We start from the raw sequence: 15,463 nt of genomic DNA on the forward strand, positions 1-15,463 counted from the left end.
AGGCGCTAAGAGAACCCGCAGCCCGGGCAGTCTCCTCAGCTGGGCTGGAGATGGGTTGAGGGTTCTGCGTGTGGAGCAGAGGCCAGGTTGGGGGCATAGACAGGGTGCCTCGCATGTCAGCCGTTTTTGCCTTCCCAGGGCCTGGAGCATGAGTTGGAGCAGCCCCAAGCCTGCTCTAGCCGACAGCAGGGGCAGGGCGGTGCCCAGCACAGAGCCGGGACGGAGCGAGGGTAAAGGGACCTGAGCCTGCCCACCCGCCGTTCTTGTAGCTGAGAGCCTGGAGCAGCTCACACTTTCCCCTGGCTCCCTGATCACGCGCGAGAGGCTCCATCTAAGGGAGCCAGCCAGCTCCTCTCCCCCGTTAAATCATTCTCACCCTGCTCCGAGGACTAGGAGGAAACTAAAATAAACAGCCTGGGCCCGGCCCCTCCCTGGGCCTCGCCTGGGGAACTGCAGCCAACCCAGCCCCCGGCGTCTAATCACGGAGATAAACACAGCTGGGCTTGCTGCAGCGTGGGAACGGCCAGGGATGTTTGCAAGGGCAGCGAGCGCCTGCCAGACGGGGCCTGGTGCCCACGGCCCTATTAACCCCGAGGCCGGGGATAGCCCAGGCCTGGGGTGCAGCAGTTCTCAGGGTGCCGTGTGGACGGACCAGCTGCCTGCCGAGGGGGCAGGAGTCTCTGCATTGACGAGGGCTCTCGGCCTCGGTCCGGCCGGGCTGAGCTGTGGAGGTTCCCTGTCACCATGGCCCACAGCTGCTGGGTTTTAGCTCAAGCGGGAGCAGCTGGTGCGCCCAGCTCCACAGGGCCTGGGTTCGATCCCGGGTGGGGTGGCCGTGACATAGGCTGTGACCCGCCCTCTAGGGGAAACGAGGGCGGATGCTGCAGCTTTCCAGCCCGTGAGCTCGGGGGAGGGGGCGATGGCTCAGTTCTGGGGCCAGTGTGTGCAATGGGCCAAGCCCCCAGCGGAGGGGGCCGGCTGAGTTCTGGGACTGGCCGGGTGCCCTAGGAAGGAGCCTCCAATGCTGAGGTGGGTTGGTGGCCATGCCCCCACCTTCCTATAGGGCAGGGGCAGGAGGTATGTGCCTGGCTAGTCCTGCCCGGGGTGCTGTGGGGCAGGTCTATGGCACGAGAGGGGCCCAGGAGCTTGGGGAAGGATGAGGGGCAGAGGGGTGTGCACCTGGGGGGGATGGACCCTGCCTGAGAGGGGTCCCTGATTGCCTAGGCGGGGGGGGGGGGGGGAGCACATAGGAAAGAGAATCATAGCAGCTGAGAGTTGGCAGGGACCTCAGGAGGTATCTAGTCCAACCTTTGCTCACAGCAGGACCAACCTCAGCTAAACCATCCCAGCCAGGGCTTTGTCAAGCTGCAGTTTAAAAACCTCCAAAGATGGATAGTCCCCCACCTCCCTAGGTAACCCATTCCAGTGCTTCACCACCTGCCCAGGGAAAAACTTTTTCCTAATGTCCAACCTAGACCTCCCCCACTGCAACTTGAGACCGTTGCTCCTTGTTCTGTCATCTGCCACCACTGAGAACAGCCTAGCCCCATCCTCCCTGGAACCCCTTTCAGGTAGTTAAAGGCTGCTATCAAATCCCCCCTCATTCTTCTCTTCTGCAGACTGAACAAGCCCAGTTCTCTCAGCCTCTCCTCATCATTTTCGTTGCCCTCTGCTGGACTCTCTCCAATTTGTCCACATCCTTCCTGCAGTGGGGGGCCCAGAACTGGACAGAGAGGATCAGCTTCTCCCCCCAACCGCAATGCACTGGGGCGGCTGCCGGGGACTTTTCGAGGCAGGGAGGGGGAGGGGTTTCTACGACTGCTACCAGCCGGTGGAATTACTCCTTTAGCTTGAGTGCTAGAGAGCTGTGCTGTGCTGTGCTGTAGGGCCGGGGCTCAAATCCAGCTGAGAGTTCCCACTGGGGCTGGAGTTGGGGGGTTGCTGTTCTTTGTGCCATCCTGACCGTTCCTGTGCAGGATGGGAGTGAGGGTGATTCAGTATTACAGGCACTAGCCAGGAACCTGGGTTCAGTCTCCTGCTCTGCCGCAGATGCCTTGTGTGACCTTGGGCAAGTCACTTAGTTCCCCCGTGCCTCAGTTTCCCATTTGCACAATGGGAAAACAGCCATTCCCCCGGCCAGGGGGATAAATAGGGAGGTTCCCTGATACTCAGAGGATGCGAGACCTTAGCTAGGACGAGCCCCTGGCTCTTTTGCTGGGGTTTGCCCTGGTGCGGAGATTCCCAGAGACCCGGCCCGTTGCTACTGCACGCGCTGGCCCGAACTCTCGGCTCCAGGGCGCTGGCAGGCCCGCTCTGATCTGACGGGACATGGGGCAAATCTGGATGTCCAGGGCTGGGGGCTCCGAGCCGGTTGTTTTCTCCTGCTCAGAGCTGGAGACCCACAGCCCCTGCCCCACCCCGCCGAGATAACACTACTCCGGCAGGCACCGCCCGCACCGCAGCGTCTTGGCCACAAGAGGAGGCACAAACCCCAGCCTCAGCCTTGTCGACTCCTCCAAGAGCTACAAAAGTCTCCTGCCACCGAGCAACTGCACTTCACAGCAGCCCAGCCTGCAGCTGCCTCCGGCTCCGCAAAGCATCCCTCGGTGCCCTCTTCCCCCCAGGAATGGGGGCTGCAGACAAAAGCCTGGCAAACCTGTGAGACTGCTGCTCCGGAGGGGGGCTGGGGTCTCTCTCTGAACTTCCCCTTCTCTGGGAAGGAGCCGGGAAGGAGAAGGAGGATTTGGGGAAATCTCTGCATCCCCAGCACAACCTGCAAAACGCTGAGCAGCTCCCGCTGACTATGGAAGGTGCTGCAGCCTCTGCCTAGCAACTTTCTGCCCTTCTTGAGCTCTCTGCAAAGCTCCCTTAGCCATGCTGCCTCCTGGGAACTGAGAGGAAAACTCCTCGTCCGTCAAGCGGGAAGATTTCAGCCTGCAGGTGAGTGGCTTTGCTGGGGGAAGGTTGAGGAGGCTGGGAGATGGGTGCAGGGAGCGGTACATTTCCAACCCGGCTTAACCAGCTCGGCCAGGATGGCTTGGCAGAGTGTGGGCCGGTGGGCACAGGGGTTCCCAGCGCAGGGATGGGTGCCGGGCACGTGTTTAAGAGCCCAGCCTGGCGCCGAGGTGGCCGATGGCTCTGCTCTGGGTTCCGGGCCCTGCTCAAGCGTGCCTGGGAAAAGGCGCTGCAGCAGGTGTGCTTACTGAGTGTCTTCCCTCCCCCCGCCCACCCAACCTGGGACTCAGGGATTTTTTGGCTGCTCCTTGTAATATATTGAAAAGGTCAAGAGGGTCTTGAAGGAGCCCAAAATGATTGTACAGGGACCCTGTGTTAGAGGAGCTGCCTGGGCTGCACTAGCAAAAGAGATGCTGGAAAGGGTGTCATCTCCTGGTGACAGCAGGGGCTGGGAGCCAGGACTCTTGGGGGTCTCTGACTGGCTGTATGGTGCAGTGGTTAGAGCAGGTGGAGGGAGGCTGGGAGCCAGGACTCTTGGGGTCTATGACTGGCTGTGTGGTGCAGTGGTTAGAGCGGGTGGAGGGAGGCTGGGAGCCAGGACTCTTGGGGTGTATGACTGGCTGTGTGGTGCAGTGGTTAGAGCAGTGGGGTCAGGGATTCAAGAGTCTGCTACTTCTGTGACTTTGGGCAAGTTACTTAGGCTACCATTTTCCAGAGTGGCCATCAGTTTTGGGTGCTTGAATTTTGGATCCCCAAGCCCGGCCCCCCCCCCCGAACAGCATCAGCCATGGCTCTCAAAAAAGGTGGCTTTCACCTCACCGTGCCTGAACGTGCCCCTCTGTAAAACCAGGGCAGTGACGCTTCCCTTCCCTGCGGGGTCCATTCCTCGGTGCTGTGCTGACGGGGAGCTTGGACAGCCTGCGTGCAGCGCCTGACCCGCTCACTCTCCAGCTGTGGGACTCAGCCCCAGAACTGCGCTGGGTGCTCCGGGGAGAGGGAGAGCCCCGCTCCCCTGGAGGGCGAGCACCGGGTGGGGCCACCAGTGATCTCAGGCTGGGACTGGAGGTTTTCCGTCTAGGGCTGTGTGTTTTCGGGAGGGAACTCCCCGCCCTCCGTCTGGAGCAGCGGTGCGCGAGGGCAAGGCCCAGGTGTCTGCTCCAGGTGTTGGCACTGTCGGATTTGGCTGGAAGTTCCCGGCTGGCCCTGTGTTACAGAGAATAAAGATCCCGTCTCTCGCTCTCAGCAACTTTCCAACCAGAGGAAGGACTCGCTGCTCAGGGCGACCCCAGGGGGGTCCCACGGTGGATGGAGTCCGAGCCGTTGGCCCCGGGGTCTCGATAAATAAACCCAGCACATTAGCAAGAGGCAGCTGATGTTGGCTGGAGATGGAAAAGGCAGGAAGCGGGCTTGGCGGGGAAAGCAGGCCCTTCTCCACGGCGGCCAGCTCCTGGGGGTCACACGTGAGATGGGTTGGGGGAGGCTCATCACGTTCCACCTGGCAGGCTCAGCTCGGAAGGAAGCAGCCCGGTATTAACCCCCCAACACCACAGCCCTGGCCTGGTTGCCCTTGGCTGGTTGCATCACTTCCCCCTGTGCCTGCCAGGCTGGTGTGATTCCCCCCCAGTCCGACCCGGCAATGTTTGGCCAGGGTGTCCGAGGGGAGGGTTTTTGGTGGGTCCGGGTGACCCAGAGCATCCTCTCTAGGGCGCCCACCTCCCGCAGAGGGCAGGACAAAGGCAGGGCTCAGGGGAGGGGAGACGTGCCCAGGGTGCCCAACGACCCGCCCTTCCACCTCTCCAGCCCACGCGCCCACGGGAACCGCCAAGGGTCTGGCTAGGCTGGGCTCAAAGGGGAGCTGAGACGCGCCAGCAGCCGGGTCTGAAATCCCCGGCGGAGGATGGATGCCTTGTATTTCAACACCTGACCCAGGAGGACCCTAGGGTGCGCCAGCTGCCCCCGCTTGCCCTCACAGACGTGGTTCTAACGTGGCTGTTTGCCGAGGCGAGCCTGGGCTGTGACAGGCTTGGGCCGCAGCCCTGCCTGAGTGGTTCCGGAGATCATAGTTCAGCCCACGTTTGACAGCACGAGCTCCAAAACCAGTCATCCGCTGCGTGAGCTAGCGGAGAGCTCGGTCTGCTGCCGGCAGTAGTAAGTGCTTTATCCTCGCCGCAGACCAGCCACTAGAGGGCACCATCATGCGTGGATCGACTCCCACGCCAGTGTGCATGCTGGGTAATGGCAGTAGAGTTATTGGCATCTGTGGATGCTAACCCCCGGCGTGGGTCGGGGCTGCAAAGGGCTATACCCCTGCTACCAGGTTGGGGGTCACTGATGACCAACTCCAGTGGCCACAGTCACAGGGCAGAGACGGTGGCGACAGGGGTGACACCCGCTTTCTGCCTCTGCGTTGTCTGTCCCTCCCCGGGGGCCGTGTCTCACTTGCCTGTTCCCTTTCCCCGGCAGCGCGAGGATGGAGAACAAGGCCATGTACCTGCACACCTTCAGCGAGCGGGAGAACGGCTCCATCTTCGAGGAGTCCTTCGAAGGGAGGAACATGTCCAAACTGAACCTCTGCGAGGATGGTAAGTGCGGAGCCGCGCCCTGCCCCAGGCTGTCCAGGAATGCTCTGCCCAGGACACCCCGGGGGACAAAGGAGCATGAGCCCCGAAAAGAGCTGGTGTGTAAACCTCACGGCCGGTTTGGGGCGAGGGGGCGCTCCGGGCGCGACGCTACGTGACGTCTCGAGGTCGAATTCAGGTGCGCACGCGAGCGAGGGCGCTGCTGAGAAAGTGAACGCCAGCCAAAGCGAGCGCTGATGGTGAATGGAGGCCAAAGACCCATGAGTCTTCTCCAGGTCCCCGTTGCCTCTCTGAGATGTTTCTGGTTGGATCGAATGGTAAAAGTCCCAGCCAAGGCAAAGCTTCTAGGAGGTGCCTCTTTCGGGGCTTTCGGGTCCCCCATCCCCATTGAGGTTTCTTCTACTGGGCCCAAAGAGCCGAGGTTTGTAGGGACCTGTTCGAGCCAGAGGATCTGAGTCACAGAAGCATAGAAATGTCGGGCTGGAAGGGACCTTGAGAGGTCAGCCTGTCCTGGCCCCTGCACTGGGGCAGGCCCAAGTAAACTTAGACCATCCCTGACAGGTGTTTGTCCCACCAGGTCTTAAAAACCACCACTGACGGGGCTTCCACCACCTCCCTTGGAAGCCGGTTCCAGAGCTTAGCTCCCCTTGGAGTTAGAAAAAGATTCCTAATATCTAACCTCAATCTCTCTTGCTGCATTTTCAGCCCATTACTTCTTGTCCTACCTTCTGTGGACCTGGCGCACAATTGATCACTGCCCTCTTTATAACAGCCCTGCACAGATTTGCAGACTGTTCTCAGGTCCCTCCTCAATCTTCTTTTCTCAAGACCAAACATGTCCTTTTTTTAACCTCTCCTGCCAGGTCGGGTTTTCTAAACCTTTGCTCATTTTAACTGCTCTCCTCTGGACTCTCTCCAGTTTGCCCACATCTTTCCTAAAGTGTGACGCCCAGAACTGGACACGGTCCTCAGCTGAAGCCTTACCAGTGCTGAGAAAAGTGGGATAATTACCTCCCTGTCTTACACACGACACTCCTGTGAATACACCCCAGAAGGATATTAGCCTTTTCCACAACTCATCACATTATTGACTCAGGTTCAATCTGTGACCTACTATAACCCCCGGCTCCTTTTCAGCAGTACGGCCGCCTCGCCAGTGATTCCCCATTTAGGAGCTGTGCATTTGGTTTTTTCCTGCCACACTGAAATATTTTGCCCTTGTCTTTATTGAATTCCATCTTGCTGATTGCAGCCCAACGCTCCAATTTCTCGAGCTCCTTTTGAATTCTAATCCTCTCCTGCAGAGTGCTTGCAACCCCTCCCCGCTTGGTGTCATCCACACATTCCATAGGCGTACTCGCTATTCCAGATCCAAGTCGGTAATGAAAATATCGACCCAGCAGTGGGTGGTTAGGGAAGACTCCACACCCAGGGGCAGACAGGTGTCTCCTGAACACCTGGCTTCAGGCTGGGAAGTGTCCTGACATCCTGCGGCCCCACCTGAGCCGTGGCCAGACACGTCAAGCCTGATTCCACGCTCCGTTCGGGCCAGCTGCTGCTCTCAGAAAGGGGCTGCGCTCCCTGACCAACCCTCCTGCTCTGAACGTGACTCTGCGAACAGGCCTCCTGCCAGAACTGGAGAACTGCTTGGCTGACGCTCCCCATGCTGCTGGCTCTGCTCAGCGCGTTGCTCTGGGAGGAGAGCGCATGGGCCGTTACAGACCCGCGGGTCCCCCAAGTGCAGTGTGGGGCACAGGTGCCGTTTACAAGGAACCTGGGGCTTTGGGCTCAGCTCGGGTTACGCTTTGGGAGCGGGAGCAGCTGGAGCAGGGACGCGGCTGCCAAGAGAGGGCGGAGCGGAAGGCGTGTGGGGCTGAGACTTGCTTCTCCATCTGGTGGCGTTGCCAGCTGGGCGTGGGGCTGTGTGGAGAGTCCCGTTGCTGCGGGGGGAACGCCGGGCCAGCCCTTCCACTGCAGTCCTGTGACTACCTGAGCCCGTGGCCAGGCATGGCTGAGGCCGTGGTCCTTTGGCCCAGGCCTTGCTATGGCGCACCGAGGGCGTCAACTTTAACCGAGGGCATCGTTGGCCCTGCCAAATCTTTGTTCCTGGTGATGCCGCACGGGAGGGGGAGGACCCAGCTTGACTCTCAGATCCCAGGTGGATCTGCAGGGCTGGCGGTGAGAAAAACCATCTCATGTAAGCAGTAGGTCTTATGACTTTTAACTCGTGTGCTGCTTGGCTCTGATCTGGAGTCCATGCGAGAAAATAAGTGCAAGTAAAAGAGGCTTTAAATGCTAGTTGGTGAAGGGAGGAGGCCGTGGGGGACTTTCACTCCGAGGCCTATTGGGTCACATCCAGCCCGGGTGAGACGTGATCCGAACCAGACTCGGTCCAGAAACCACGGCTGAGTGTGTGTTTCTGTGGAGACCAGCTAACGCCCAAAACAATATTGCACTGTTTGAAACAAAATTCCTGCTGCCTTCCCTTAGCAACTCTGGGAACGGACAGTGAAAAGATCCAGCCAGTTCCTCCTTGCCATCTCGTTCTCCGTCACTTGATTCCGACCCCACCCGTCCTTCCCGGCCCACCCAGCCTGAACTCTGGCAGGGCGACGGGAAACCCAGCTGGTAACGGGACAGCTCGTTTCAGCCTTGGCTGATGGCGCCGTGGTGGCCTTTGTGACTAGAGTTTGGTGGGTTTCTGCCCCTATCTCAGCGGACAAGCATCCATCGAGGGGCGGAAAAAACCCACATCCGTGATTGGCACAAATTGCCCTTTGGTGGCAGACACGGTGGAGACGCCAAGAGGTGAATACAGTCACTGAGCCACTTAAACTACCCTAGACCCGCCTCCAGCTAGGGAGAGTTTTTATCAAAGACTCCTGGAGGGGCGGCTGCTGTGGAAGCACATTAAGATTATTTTTGTTGCTGGGGGGCTGAGTCAAGGGAATCTTTCCTAGCTCCAGAGACTGGCTGAGCCACGTGTGGGCTCACAGAGACCCCTGGGCGGTCCCCGTGCATGATTCAGGTGGATGGAAACGGAACAGCTCAGTCGTGCGTATCAGCCTCTCTACCCGGGATGGCTCAGGCGTTGGGCACCCGGCAGCGCCGGCCCCTTTTGAAATGTCAGCATGACTTGGTCCACGGTCACGCTGCATGTTAGCCGCAGATCTGAACCCAGGTCACGCAGCTCCCGGTGGCCAGGTTCTAGCCACTGGGCCGTGCATCGCTCCCTGAGCTCGTCATGGATCGGTTGTCTCCAGACAATAGACACCGCTGAGATGCTATCCCTCGCTGGGACTAGAGTCCTGCTTCTTCCGTGGGCAGCATTCAGGCCTCTGGCAGTAGCAGGTTTGGCTCGGCCGCCGGAGTGCGCCCTCATTTATTGCATACACCAAAGAAGGGTGGAGGCGTAACACAGCAAACGGCTCCCCAGGGCATAGAATTCACCAGCTGGGAGCCAGCCTTCCTCCAAATGAGTGTTCCTGCCCTCATAGCCTGGGAACTCTAGTGTCTGCCCCAGCACGGCCAGAGCAAACCCCCTCGGGTCCCAGTCAATCTGTGCAGCCTGGAGAACGTTTCTTCTGACATTGCCATGACAGCGGCACCTCTTCCAGCGCTGCTCTGCCCGGGCGAATGCTGTTCTCCCAGGGGCTCCCTGGGGAGTTGCCGTAGCCAGCGTTATTCGTAGCCGCTGTTAGCCACGGATGCAGGGAAGCGGGTTGCACGTCGCTTGCCAACAGCTCTGGTTTCCGCAGGCGAGGAGGCTGGGGCGGTGACCTTATAAATGGTTACTGGCACTTTATTAACCTGTCAAGAGGCCTGTGTGGTCTGGGAGGGAGAGCACAGATCTGGGAGTCAGAGATATTGCCACCAGCTTGCCCGGAAAAGTTGTAGCTACCATGAGGTGGCAACGTCCAGTGGTCACTGCCTGGGTAACATCCGGGGCATTGTCTCAGGGGACAGGATTGGAACAGGTCCTGCTCTTTCCTGATTGCAGAGGCACGTCATTTCCAGTGCTCCAGGAGCTCTGTCGCTTTGGCTACGCGTTGCATCGGAACCCAGAGCTTTGCCGTGACCTGCAATGGACAGAAAACTCCAGCCTGCCTGCATTTCAGCCAGATACTGTTTGGCTGTTTGTACTGAGCTTTCTTTCTCCCCCCTTTCTCACTGACGTGAAAGTTTGACCAAATTCTCAGACCTCCCCACCTTCCCGCATTCCTTTGAGCATAAACCTAGAGCAGTGTGTGTCCCTGTCTGTCTGTCTGTCTGTAAAATCCAAAACAAGACTCTCTCTCCTGCGTGCGCTTCTCCCCCTGGGGAGAGGAGGAGAGAACAAACATGACAGATGTTAGTCGTCTTCTTTCTGTCATATGGCATTTGAAAAGCAACAGGCTGTGATTATAATTGAAACTTGACATTCAAAAGGGCTTCTGGGACAGCTGTGTGGGCCCCCGAACATGCCACCCCTGTAAGGGGCCGTTGTCTGTGATGTGTCACGTGGTTTGTACCTCACCACACTCACAGTTTGGTGATTCGTTGATTTTTCCATTTGTGGTGGAGATATCATAGAATCATAGAAGTTGAGGGTTGGAAGGGATCTCAGGAGGTATCTAGTCCAACCCCCTGCTCAAAGCAGGACTAACTTCAACTAAATCATCCCAGTCAGGCCTTTGTCAAGCCGGGTCTTAAAAACCTCTGAGGATGGAGATTCCACCACCTCCCTAGGTAACCCATTCCAGTGCTTCACCACCCTCCTAGGGAAAAGTTTTTCCTAATGTCCAACCTAGACCTCCCCCAGTGCAACGTGAGACCGTTGTTCCTTGTTCTGTCATCTTCCACCACTGAGAACAGCCTAGCTCCATCCTCCCTGGAACCCCCTTTCAGGTAGTTAAAGGCTGCTATCAAATCCCCCCTCGTTCTTCTCTTTTGCAGACTAAACAAGCCTAGTTCCCTCAGCCTCTCCTCGTAAGTCTTGCCCCCTAGTCATTTTTGTTGCCCTCCGCTGGACTCTCTCCAACTTTTCCACATCCTTTTTGTTGTGTGGGGCCTAAAACTGGACACAATACTCCAAATGCGGCCTCACCAATGCCGAATAGAGGGGAATAATCACTTCCCTCGATCTGCTGGCAATGCTCCTACTAATGCAGCCCAATATGCTGTTAGCCTTCTTGGCAACCAGGGCACACTGCTGACTCACATCCAGCTTTTTATCCACTGTTACCCCCAGGTCCTTTTCTGCAGAGCTGCTGCCTAGCTCGTCAGTCCCCAGTCTATAGCTGTGCATGGGATTCTTCCATCCTAAGTGCAGGACTCTGCACTTGTCCTTGTTGAACCTCATCAGATTTCTTTTGGCTCAATCCTCCAATTTGTCTAGGTCCCTCTGTATCCTATCCCTACCTTCCAGGGTATCTACCACCCCCTCGCTGAGTGTCATCTGCATATCCATGCCTTCCATGCGTTGTCCGAACGCGGTTGAGTGCAGTCCACTTCCTATGGGCAAGGCACAATCCTGGGACTTCTTTCGTTGACTCTTCAATCAGGTCTTTGTTTGGGACATCACAAGCGGCCCACGATTCGAGCCAGCAAGTGCTGGCATCCTGCCGGTGACCTGTAGCGTTGATGCTAGTCACTCTGCTTAACACGTGACTGGAAGGGGCTCAGATGCTGCGGTAACGAGTGTGGGGTGAGCACCTGCATAGCGTAGACTAATGCTAATATTTAACTCTTATGGAGCGAGTTTCATTGGTAGATTTCCAGGCTTATTACGAAGGAAAGTAATGGCTGTTATCCCCATGTTAAGGTGCGAAGCGGGGAAGGACTTGCCCAAAATAGGGCAGTAATGTGGTGTAAAACAGAACCCCGGTGTCCTGACTCACAGCCCAGTACTCGATCCATTAGCCCATCGTACCTGAGGCCTTTGCTCTCTTCTGTACTGTTTTTCAGACAGAATTGGTGTGGTTTCTAGAGGAGACTGGCTCCTTTGCGAAGCTGCCGTGGTGGTTGTAGATGTCTATAGTGGCAGTTTTAGTTAATCTTGGCTGCTGGAAGCCAAACCTGGTTAAGGGGGCAGAGAGATTTGGGACCGGCACCTGCCATCCACCGGAGGGCATTTCCTAATGGAAGCGCGGCTGCCACCCAGAATGGTTCTGCTGGTAAAGTTGAGCCGTCCGTGAGATACATGTGCGCCGCTGAACTCGTACAATCTTTCCACAGCAGGAAAGGCAGCTGGGCCAAATTCTGCACTCCTGGGCCTAGCAAAGCTCCTGTAGACATCATGGCTTGGGCCCTATTGCTCCTCCGTGCTCACCCAGCTCAGAAATGCATGACCGAGAGGAGGAGTAGCTGGAGAGGAAGCGAGGTCTAGTGGGTACGATACTCAGAAGATCTGGAGTGAATTCCTAGCTGTGTCTTCTAAGATCATGGGCATGATCACTTGGGAGCTGATCCTGCTCCATGGTAGATGGGCTGAGCCCTTAATCTCTCTGTTTCCCTGTCTATAAGTTATGGGGAATAATACTTCTCTGCCTCCGAGGGGGATTGTGAGACAATAGCCATAAATTCTAGGGCGCTGCTTTGATGCCATGATGATGGACGTGTACGTGGGGCACTGCACGTATACAAAGGCAAAGTTCCTGCCCCGCGGCTAGCGCAAGCAGAGACATCACCCTGGGCTGGAGGAAGAGCTGGCTGACGAGCAGGGCTGGGGGCGTTAATGCTCTTTGGAGATCAAGCCTGCCTGCTAGGTTTTGTTGAAGGTTGCGTTGTATCTGCGGGAGCCGTGTACAACTGACCATTCTTGGCCCTGCTATGGGGGTACATTCAAGGGCCCCTGTGAAGGACTCTTCCACCCCTTTAAGGGGGAGGCTGGATGACATCAAAGAGGCCCTGGGTCTGGGCTATTTAAACAGGATGCTGAGCTCAGGTGGGGACCGGGCTGTGAAGTCATCCAGCGTACAAGAGGTGACGGGCTCGGCTTTCCGGCTCCTGGACACTATCCCGCCCCCGCTCAGAGACTTTGCTTGAGGACTCTATGTTTGGGAGCCCTGAGGATCCTGATGCCAGGTCCTTACGATCTGTTTGTTCTGGTTTCTCCTTCCCTGAGTCCCGATTAAAGGTGACAGACTTGTTTGGGCTCCTGGGCGTTACAGTGGACAAGAAGCTGGCTATGAGTCAATGGTGTGTCTTTATTGCCAAGAAGGCTAATGGCACATTGGGCTGCATTAGTAGGAGCATTGCCAGCAGAACAAGGGAAGTGATTGTTCCCCTCTATTCGGCATTGGTGAAGCCGCATTTGGAGTATTGTGTCCAGTTTTGGGCCCCCCACTACAAAAAGGATGTGGACAAGTTGGAGAGAGTCCAGCGGAGGGCAACAAAAATGATGAGGGGGCTGGAGCACAAGACTTATGAGGAGAGGCTGAGGGAACTGGGCTTGTTTAGTCTGCAGAGGAGAAGAATGAGGGGGGATTTGATAGCAGCCTTTAACTACCTGAAAGGGGGTTCCAGAGAGGATGGAGCTAGGCTGTTCTCGGTGGTGGCAGATGGCAGAACAAGGAGCAACGGCCTCAAATTGCAGTGGGGGAGGTCTAGGTTGGATATTAGGGAAAACATTTTCACTAGGCGGGTGGTGAAGCACTGGAATGGGTTACCTAGGGAGGTGGTGGAATCTCCATCCTCAGAGGTTTTTAAGACCCGGCTTGACAAAGCCCCGGCTGGGATGATATAGCTGAGGTTAGTCCTGCTTTGAGCAGTGGGTTGGACTAGATACCTCCTGAGGTCCCTGCCAACCCTCATCTTCTATGATTCTCTGATTCCCCCTGGCCCAGACCCTTTATAACAGGGGTTCTCATAACCAAATTTTTCATGACCTCAGAATGAAGCCACCAGCTCTTCCTGGCAGCTGCACTGACACATTTTCCTAAAACACTTATAAACTTTAGGAAAAACAAATCAGTGTGCACCAGAGACGAACAAATCATTTTTTTATGTAGGGATTTTTTTCCCTGCAAACTCAGTAGTAACAATAATGCTGTGACAAGTGAGAAGTGTATGTTTGTTAATATCACCTGCCACATGGCACTGGGTAGCTAGCTGGGAGGCTGTGAAAACTGATAAGTGATATTAACAAACATACAAGTTTGGCTTTTCACAGCCTCCCAGCCAGCTAGTCAGTCTGCTGTGAAAAGTGGTACTTGCATGTTTGTTAATATCACTTTTCTCAGCAAGACGCAGGCCCTGTTCAGCCCTGGATGGGGGCGTGGGCGGGAGAGGCAGTGGGGGTCAGGGGCAATCGTGGGATGGATGCCAGGCCAGGAGAGGCAGCAGGGTCCAGGGGCAATGGTGGGAGGGGTAGATGCGAGGGGGGGTTGAGCCCTACTACCGTGCGGCCAGTGCCTACAGCCAGAGCTCGAAGCCAAGGATGGGAACGGTGTGGCCGGAGGGATGGCCCAGCACCCGGGATCCGTGCCCACCGCCACATGGCCAGAGCCCTGGGTGCCGGAGCTTTTCACAGCTGAGCCGTTCTGATGCCATCGTGCAGAGGGCGGTGGCACAAAGACCTACACACCGGCCTGCTCGTTAAACAGCGGGAACCCTGGCAAACGGGATAGCAGCGGCTCTGGGCACGGCACAGCAAGAGGGCAGGAGCTGGCTGATCGAGCTGCCCCACAGGATGGCTAGATTGCAAAATCCTCTGCCGGGGGGAAGAAATATTTGCTTTTCCCCTTGGTTACTGCTGAGAGCAAACCAAAGCCATGGGCTCCTTTTCGGGGATTGTGAAAGCCCTGCTTGGACAGCTGCGATCCTTTCTCCCCTGCAAGAGCGAGCGAGAAGGGAGTGGATGGTTTGAGGGCTGAGGCCAGCTCCTCAAGGGCCCTCTGAGGACCTGATCTGAGTGCTAATGTCAGAAAAATATTGCAGCTATCCTCGTTCTGAACCCCCGGCTCCATCTGTTTGGCCCGTGACATAATACTCAGGCCGGCAAATGGGAACCACATGCTGGTAATTCATTGCATATTGGCACATGCGGGAGGGCCCGGGGGCTGCTGCATTTCATGGCTGACTCCCTGCTCCCAACTGGCTCTTAAAGCAATGTTTCCTTCAGGGACCCGGCCTCGCCCTTGGTCAGAGCTGACCTCAGCACTTCATCATTTCATCAGGGGGCTGCAGTCGCTTGCAGATCTACACCCAGCTTAACCCTTTGGAGGCTGCAGTTGTTTGCTCCAGGATCCAACTGCCCTGAGGCGCCAGGATGCCCAGCTCTGGGATATTGGCTCTGGCTTAATCGGGAGTGGCTCATCCCCCATGTACTCCGTCAAGCCTGGTTTTCAGTGAGTGCTGAGCACCGGCATCTCCCTGTGGCATCCATGAGAGCTGTGCGTGCTCAGTGCCCCTGAAAATCAGAATCTCACACCCAGGCCGTAAGTAAGAAGGGCGGCAAACTAACCGCCAGGGTGCCCAGGTTCTCCTCCCGTGCCTCGCTGCACAGGTCACTCGGATCATTTCACCAATGGGGAGACTGAGGCACCAGGAGATAATGGGCCAGGCTCCCAGAAGCGGCCTGTGATTGTGGGTACCTCACAAGTGATGCCTTAGGCCGGCTTTGTGGGATGTGCAGACCACCACCAGCTCCAGCCGACTCGAGGTGAAGGTGTGGGTGCTTAGCAGCTCTGGAAAGCAGAGCCTAAGTGCCTGGAAAGGGGCACCCCAAAAACTGGAGGCACCCAGAGTGAGAGGCCACCTTCGGAAAACGGGGGCCTTGACCTCTCGTGCCTCAGTTTCCCCAGCTATATAACGGAGATAACGTTACTTGATTTACCTTCATGATGTGCGTTCGGATGACATACCGAACGCGGTTCCATAGCAGTGCTAAGTACCGTGTTGTTGTTACAGCCGTCTAGCTCGTCACAGAGGGCATGTCTGCACAGTGG

General features: G+C 57.0%; 1 protein-coding gene across 1 annotated transcript in view; it reads left to right on the forward strand.

Moving 5' to 3' along the window:
- Positions 1-2,748: 2,748 nt before the first annotated feature.
- The window catches only part of SCARA5 (scavenger receptor class A member 5), a 116,056-nt gene continuing 103,341 nt past the window's right edge, over positions 2,749-15,463 (forward strand). The window contains exons 1-2 of the mRNA XM_067534020.1: positions 2,749-2,940; positions 5,419-5,537. Coding sequence (XP_067390121.1) covers positions 5,426-5,537 — 112 coding nt within the window. The 5' untranslated portion in view covers positions 2,749-2,940; positions 5,419-5,425. The remainder of the gene's footprint in view (positions 2,941-5,418; positions 5,538-15,463) is intronic.

This window comes from Emydura macquarii, unplaced genomic scaffold (genome assembly GCF_026122565.2).
Source record: "Emydura macquarii macquarii isolate MOO-44397 ecotype Brisbane River unplaced genomic scaffold, CSIRO-AGI_Emac_v2 contig_3372, whole genome shotgun sequence".
Classification (NCBI taxonomy): domain Eukaryota; kingdom Metazoa; phylum Chordata; order Testudines; family Chelidae; genus Emydura; species Emydura macquarii.